Source organism: Cynara cardunculus (assembly GCF_001531365.2).
Source record: "Cynara cardunculus var. scolymus isolate 2C chromosome LG 3, CcrdV1, whole genome shotgun sequence".
Taxonomy (NCBI): domain Eukaryota; kingdom Viridiplantae; phylum Streptophyta; class Magnoliopsida; order Asterales; family Asteraceae; genus Cynara; species Cynara cardunculus.
In genome coordinates, this window is record NC_037530.1 from 33,808,262 (window position 1) to 33,816,664 (window position 8,403).

At 34.1% G+C, this 8,403-nt stretch overlaps 1 protein-coding gene across 2 annotated transcripts; it reads right to left on the reverse strand.

Moving 5' to 3' along the window:
* Nucleotides 1–277: 277 nt before the first annotated feature.
* On the reverse strand, nt 278–5,681 carry LOC112509268 (nucleobase-ascorbate transporter 6-like). Of its 2 annotated transcripts, XM_025114130.1 has the most exons (14): nt 5,547–5,681; nt 5,196–5,293; nt 4,929–5,102; nt 4,525–4,625; nt 4,112–4,187; nt 3,952–4,011; nt 3,687–3,871; nt 2,763–2,859; nt 2,413–2,499; nt 2,043–2,101; nt 1,863–1,954; nt 1,570–1,647; nt 1,326–1,486; nt 278–722 (listed from the first exon to the last, which is right to left on the reverse strand). In XM_025114130.1, exons 1-14 carry the CDS (start codon nt 5,644–5,646, stop codon nt 504–506), a joined length of 1,587 nt encoding a protein of 528 aa, XP_024969898.1. In that variant the 5' UTR covers nt 5,647–5,681; the 3' UTR covers nt 278–503. The 2 variants fall into 2 exon arrangements, with proteins under 2 accessions (XP_024969898.1, XP_024969899.1); XM_025114131.1 differs by lacking the exon at nt 4,929–5,102.
* Between the last annotated feature and the right edge of the window lie 2,722 nt (nt 5,682–8,403).

An 8,403-nucleotide genomic window follows, 5' to 3' on the forward strand; every position in this document is an offset into this window, starting at 1 on the left:
TAATAAATCAAACATAAGAGACTAATAAGTGCTTTTTTTAAAACAAACAAGGCCTTAGTTCAAATTCGAGTTAGAGCAATCAGAGCTCTGGACAATGGAACTAGAGATCTGGTCATAGAATAAGAGCTTTGATCCGAAGAAATCTGACCAAGTCTTATGTAGTGCAACCACAGTTCGGTACATGGAACAAAGCTCTGGATGTTATCTCTGATTCTGATATAACTGCTTCCAAATCCTATCTATTAATGGTTATAACTACTATACAGTTACGTTCTAAACCTTAGTCCTTCAACTTTATTGCAAAGGTTGGAAGACGATAGCAACAAAATGACCACAAACTTTACAGCAAAAAAACCAAATGAATTAACAAATGTCCTAACAGATCATTCGGACAAGACTGGATTGAACCTTTACGACACGATTACAGTTAGATAGATATGTGACAAAAACAACAGAGTTGTTAGAGAGCAAACCTTTCGACCGCACCTTTTTTTCTAAGGAAATCACACGGGTGGGAAGTATCTGTTGAGATTGAAGGGTAATGAGTAGAACTCTTCGCTTCTGGTGTCGGTCTTGAAGGAATGGAACTTATCCCACCAATATTTGCCCCTGTCTTTCCTAACGGAACTGTCTTTGTAGTGAAGCGTGTTATCCAGAAAATACGCCAACAACGCAGCTACAAAAGCTTCCGATGAGAAAGGAACGTTCACCATGTTGTTGAACTACAAAATAAAACGAAATAGATGACATCATTCGAGGTCAGTATGATGACAAAAAGGTAAATGGCATTCACTCCAACAACTGAAGTGAGCGTTTAATATGCAGACAGGAACTAGACTAGCAGGTAAAAGAGTTGTGGAAGGTTTTAGGTTTTTATCTTGACAAGGGTAGTTTGGTAATTACCAATCTAGTTTCATCTCCCTCAGTCCTGTTCTGTCCCAGTTTATAATCGCTCCAAACGTGGGACAACAAGTTTTTGTTCAGTCATGTTCCATCATGCTACGCATACCAAACACACTCAGAAATGCTACAACCCTCGGTTACAGAAACCCAAAATAGAGGCACCCTTTGACTTTTAGGTCAAACCTACTAATCTTCAAGTTGAAAATCGATACAGATATTATAACAAATTTTAAGAATTCAATCATCTATTTGTGGTGGTTGCTATAGATCCTAATGTGGCCATCCAATTTTCTTCATAATTCTAAAGGATTTGTGAGTTCTCAAAATTATTACTAATCTGTTTGACCTCAAAAGTCAGACTAACAGTCTGAGAAAGACTGAAATTTTGGAGATATTTGCCAGTTACAGTAATCGATTCATACCCATCTTGCAGACGTGTGGWCAGGGCCGTAACCGTTGATCGCTTCATACTCGTTGAAGTACTGGGGCACAGACAATCCCAAAAAGACCGAAAATCCCAGTATGAACTTTGTTCTGAAGGTGTTCAGATTGCAGAATTGAAGGAAACTAAGGCCTGCCGCACCTGTGAAATGACATAATTATCCTCRGCTCTACCAAACAAAGCGAGAAAGAAGTGGACGAATTTGGAAATTCACATGAACTTACCCACGTAAGCGAAGAGAAGGCAATATAGAGCAGCAACAATGGGTGCCGGTATTGAAGCAAAGACTGCTCCAAACTTACCTGCATGATCATGTAGCATGTTTAACGATTTTAYAGAATATGATACCCGGGAAGGTTCAAATGAAAACCGTMAATACTTTTGAGAGCAGGGAACCAACTATTCTATTGTTATTCATGAYAAATATCACTAATATTAAATTGAAGATGAATTCATGATGAATAATATTCTTGAATATTATAGGGTTATTCATGTGGTTTCGTTAGGTAAAACTTGCCAAGAACTGAAAAGAAGATCATGAACCCGGCAGAAATCTGCACGACTCTTCGACTGCCGATACGGGTCAAACCCAAAAGACCAGCATTCTCGCTGCAAGGTAGCCAAGAAATGTTTTTGAGTCAAAATCAATTCGGAAAATTGCTATTAGAAGCTGAAAAGTTGTAGTCTTTCGACTCACATAGATACTGAAGATCCGTTTACAGTTCCAAACAAGCCCGACAACAATATGCCAATTCCCTAGCAATGAAGACAAACAATCAAACACATACTTCAATTCATAATTCAGGAGTCAAATAGTCAATCTTTGACTTCTGATTGTAACACGGTCCCACGGCCATCGTGGTGGAGGAAAATCACAGCGTCCCAGAGGCAGGTGGATGGTGCCTATATTTAAACCCGAGACCTCACTTATGGATTCTCACCTCCTTATCATCGCTAGATTCAGTGTGAGACTTTTCAAACAGATGACATGCGTACAATCTCCAAAGGTTATTGTGCAGCAACTTCTAATAATGTGATCACAAACGAGAGAAAAAATCGATAGTCACCTGCCAACCTACACCTCGGCTTAGAATAGATGGTGGCAAGGGAGTTGCACTTGCATATCTTGTAATTGCAATGAAACCTCCGGTAGACTGATCACACCATTGGACACATGCAAAAGATGTGAAAGAAAACCAATAAACTCAAGGAATAAACGGTGTAATCCAAAGTGCATGTCTTAAAACATTATTTAATTGACTGTTGTAATCCCAGTCACTTTCATGTTCATTCCGAGTCTGAACCAAACAGCCACTAAAATTAAACAAGTCTTAATAGAAAAAAATTCTTAAAAATTTAATGAAAAGCTTGGATTTTATATGTTGATAAAAAGAAAAAGAAAAAGAAAAAAAGAGACCTCCACAAGAGCAACAAAAGCAGCCATCATCATGGCAAAAGCTTCACCAGCATTGAAGGACGGTGCACCCCATTGGAAAGGATATGGAGCACTTATCCTGAAAATGCAGTCCCATATTAATTAGCAATAAAGAATGTTTCCATATCAATGGTCTTTGTAAAGAATGTTCSGTGAGACSAGCCACTTTTCGTGAGACATACTGTGAAGGTTTGGTATGTGTTTCCTGTGAAGGTTTTCTTCATGTTCTTTTTCATGTAAAGGTTCGGTCGTATGAAGGTTCAGAGTTCTGCKGTGAAGATTTGCTGTTTTTTGCTTCTACGATGCGGTGTTTTCCTGTGAAGGTTCGGCGAGATAAAGAAGCTTCATCCAAGGGCTCACTGTGTGTCTCATGAAACTGCTTTATCTAGCATGATCTGTCTCTCTCCACACACACACACACACACACACACATATATATATATATAATGGTAATCAAATGAGAACCACAAAAAGGTTACAAACCCGTGTGGACCGATATAAAAATATTTTTTACATGATCTTTATCATCAAAGACTATGATTTAAGATACTCTTTCATATACATATTTGTGTTCACATAGTGAAAATTTTACATGTGAAACAAAAAATACACGTAAAAGATTTTCGCTTTGTGAAACAAAAATACATGTAAAAAGCTTCACATTAGGAAACAAATACATGTGAAACTATTACATTATGAAACAAATATATGTGAAATAATACCTTCAATCCTTGCATTGCTGAAAAAAATTCATGCAAATTTGTAGATCGGTTCTGACGAGTTTATAACCATTTTAGTTTATAACCATTTTAGTTTATAACCTTTTTATGGTTATCATTTGATTTTCCTCCTCTATATGTAATGGGAATTATTGCTACGTAGTGAAATATAATAATGTCTTCTGACCAGGGAGCAGCGTGAATTAGTCCAGCGCGATCCGTACGACAATTTGCTTGTGTCCTTAATCTTGTGTGGTTGTAGGTACCACTAACCGTAAGTATGTGAGCGTAAATCCAAACTACTGCAACAGAGATCAGAACAGMAAAACGGTCGAATATAGCCTTTCCCGAATGCATCATATGGGATAGGTACTGCACATATCAATTTAGAAAACTAAATTGATAAAGAAGTTGTAGCATACAGCAAAGTTTCTATTTTTTCAAAATATTACCTGAGATAGAACAACTAGAAAGATGAGCTGAGGCAGCCCGATCTCGACACATCTGGCAACCTAAACTTACAAAAGAAAATTCGGATCCAATTGATATAAGTGTCTATGAGACCGTATGAATACATTATGCTGTTATAAATGTGTATCCATATTTACGCACCCCAGGAAATCCAAATTCATATAGTCCGAAACCAGCAAGAGCGACCAAAGGAACAGCCGAAAGTGGACTCAAACACCTACAAAGATGAATGATGGTAATATAAATGAACAAAACCATGTAATCGTTGGAGTCCCACATCGGCTAGACTTATTCTTCCACAGTGGCTTTTTTGGAGAGTAATCTAATGAGGTTCCATATATTTTCACATGGTATCTAAGCCAGAGTCTACCACATCCTAGGGACTCTGACACACTATTTTGCCTCCGTTCTTGGGGCACTGTCTACCCTCCGTTTGAGGGAGCGTGATGGGTCCCACATCAGCTAGACTTGGAACCTTCATCCTTTCCTGAAGGGTTGTAACATAGTGAATATTTCTATGTCACTAATATATTTTTGCCAAATTTCAAATTAACCTTGCAACATTGCGCCAGAGGCCACTGAAACCGAGAACAATCTGAACCGTTGAAGCAACAATGAGCGCACCCTGGATCGCACGCATTGTCTTCTTAAATCTCTGAGCAGGGAACAAGAACAAGAACAAGAACAAGAATCAACACATATTTTAGGCAAGATTGTCAAAAGTCTATGTTTCTGCAAGCATACCACCCAAGAACCAACTATTGCCGTATGGCTCAGATAATGTTAATCTAGTCATATGAGTTCATTTATGCCATTCAACATTTCAACATTCTCATTTTCATTTTCGTTAACAAACAGGTTCAACTGATGTGACCCATAAAACAGAGGAGGGAGAAAGATTCATTTTAATATTCAAACACTCAAGATAAAAAGATTCAAAAGGATTTGATTCACGAACTGCAACGGGATCTGGATCGCTCCACCGACCAGAAAGGATAATCGATATGGTGGGTGCAACATAAGTATATGAACCCCCAATGACAGCAGGTAATCTGGTCCCAAACATGGTCTGCAGCAATGTGTTCAATCCAGCAACAAAAAGCAGAGTTTGAATCACTTTGGCTTTCTCCTCCTAGAGTTTGAATAACAAACATAGATAATCAAGATATGAACAAGATGYCTTATATTTTTGGGTGATTAATTGTGATTGTGAAATCACACATACATTGCCTCCACCCATCTGTGGAACAAGAGCAGTCGGAATGATAACCGTTGTGCCAAGCATTACTAGATAATGCTGAAAGCYGAGCAGCACAGCCTCAGCTGCACCCACATAAGCAAAACATCAAACAGATTCAATACAAACCTGCTATCGATAAAGGGCAATATTCATAAAGCTAGCCTAACTAATTGTCGATGAGTTTGTTCTTAATTAACGTAACAAATGTTAAATTCTTCCTTAATTGTAGCTATTTTTGCATCTATATATCAAGAATTCCGTAGAATTTCAGAAGGAATAGCAGGTAGATAAATGATTCGATGGATGAATGAATGGATTAGTAAGAAAGTGACGTACGCCATGGGGGTGGACTTGTAATGCAATAGGAGACATTTGGAAGCTGATCTCTTGGTGGGTGTGGTGCCAAAAGCTCGTCGGGTTTTGCTGCTCCGGCCATATGTTAGTTGGTAGGAGAAAGAAATTGGTGGAAGAAGAAGAAATGATGAAAGAAGCGTCGAGTAGAAGTGTGTGCAGTCGGTAGTAATATAGTGATAAGGACAAATACGGACGTAAAATATGCGTTCGGTAGTAATATAGTGATAAGGACAAATACGGACGTAAACTATGCGTCTATGTTTAGCATTACACCATGTGTGTATACAATGTGGTTGAAGCCATGAATTTTAACGAGTTTGAAGTTTTATTGATTTTATAAGATGAGATTTAATGATGATATATGTTACATTTGGTCTTTATATATTAATAAATTTTGAATAAATAAGAGTTATGATTCCAATTAAAGACTATTGATGAAAAAAAATTGTATGACAGTTTAAAATCCAATATATATAAAATCCAACATATTTAAACAACTCCACAAATGTGTTCGATTTATACCAAGAGCAAAGAACCAATAAACTTGAGTTTTAAAATAAACACTCAAAACCAATAAAGAAAACTACAAATTTAACAGATCATAAGCCATAAAAAGACAAAAAAAGATGGGTTTTAGAATGAAATTTCAACTGCTTACCATCTTTCTTGTCTAGAAACTCAGATTAAGGTTGAATTAATACATGTATATATATATATTTCAAAAAAAACCAAAAGCATATTAATTCAGAACATATTATACAGTGCAATTTGGACAGCCTAGCCCCAAAATATAATATATATATATATATATATATGACTATAAAAGTATAAATCGTAAATATAAAAAATATTTTTTCACAATATATATAATAATATAACTAAGTCAAAAACTATTCAATATTGGACTCATTTCGAATGTATTAACAGACGACTATAATGATGTAACTTGTTAAAATAAAAATGTATTTTGTAAACATGTTTTAATTGATATACGATTATGTATGTTAATTTGATAAAGATTTAAAATGAAACATTTAAAAGTAAAGGACGTAAAGTAAATTAATTAACTAATTATAGAGATATAAAATGTAAATTTAAAATTATAATTTTAAAAAAATCGGTTGTGAGAGGGTGAGTGTATGTGAGGAGAGGAGGGAGTGAAAAAGTGACTTAAAAGTAGTATAAAGGGTATCTTGGTCATTTATTATTTTAAAACTTTAAGACTTTTGCTAAATTTGCTTAATAAAATAGTATAGATATAAATAAACTATACGTATACAAAATTCAATAATTATAAATTTATAATACGTGATTTTTATATAAATTAATAAATTATTTATTGATGTTAAAATTAATACTAGAAGAGTATTTATTAATGTATCCAGACATATTTTGATTTCATTGTTTTGTTTTATTCTTTTTTTTGTCAATATAATACGGTTTTATGTGATTTTGAGAAAATGATAATGTTTTTATTTTTGAATAAAATATAAATTTGAAAATATCATAAAATTTTGAATATATATATCAATATCAATATCAAATTAATCTTTTTAAAAGGTATTGTATTTTGGTGTAATTTTCTTCATTCAATTTTTTTAATTATAATTTAATTTAGATTTACTAACAAAGAAATTTAATTTAGGTTTAATAATATAATTTTTTTATAAAGATAATAACTAAGTATTCTGTTAGAATCAATGATTATCTTAATTATATTTTAAATTTTTATATTTAAAATGAGATATTTATCMAATATTTGATGTTTATCTGCAGTTAGTAATATGAATTCAAATATGAAGCTTTAATAAATTGTACTTATGCACAATTTACTTGTAATCTTAAATTTTAAGTAATATGCATCAATAAACAGTACTTCATATACAAAAAATGGTTTTTAATAATTTTTGTCAAATGTTTTATAATATAGTATAGATATTTATTGGTGGTATTTTTTAATTTTCTCATTCTGAGTGACAGATATTAGCTTAATTTTTTTTTTAATTTTTGGTAATAAAAAATTAAAAATATTGAGTTTTAATGTTATAATAAGATCTGATTAATAATAATAAAAAACATGTAACCAATCATTATGGTCTCAGATTTTCAAATAAATAGCGTAACTTATTATATAACCAATTCCTCGTAACCGGTCCCACATATAGAAACAATCCAAACTAGTACAATAGGTTGAAGTCGATTGTATTTGGTTAATGTTAGAATTATCTCGCTTATGAAGACAAGACTTAGCTCGGAGTCGGATGAATGTCATGTCTGCTTGAAAGATTACTTGGATAGCTTAGCGAACAAAACCAACAACTGATACCGACAACACAATCAAAAACTTTGAAGATGAAATTGATTAATGTATACCGAAGACTAGAAGAAAAGACTGCAACATGCAGACAATTAAAAGGGTATCAATTATGATAAAAGGGTATTTTTAATATGATACTAAATTAGAGATGTAGACGACCTTTGGTAGGACACATTGTTTACACATCTGTATTATCACATGTAATAAGAGTTTTACAAAAAAGAGGAAATAATCCACTCCTTAAATAAATTGAAATGAAATTAATAAAAGAAAATGCGGTCCATTAATTGGGCCCAGCCCAATGATGCTGATTTATAGGCCTGTTGGGTTGGGGCGTTAAAAACACGTTCGGGTTTTGGGTCTATAACCAGATTGATGTATTCTGCATACGATCAGTTCTTCGTTCCTCTTTCGCGTCGGGATTTTGATGTAAGCACGACGACCGCAGCTTGTGTACTCGCATTCCTATCGCTCACTACGTATGTTTAAGCGTAAAGCGTGTTTATTATGAGCTAACACAAA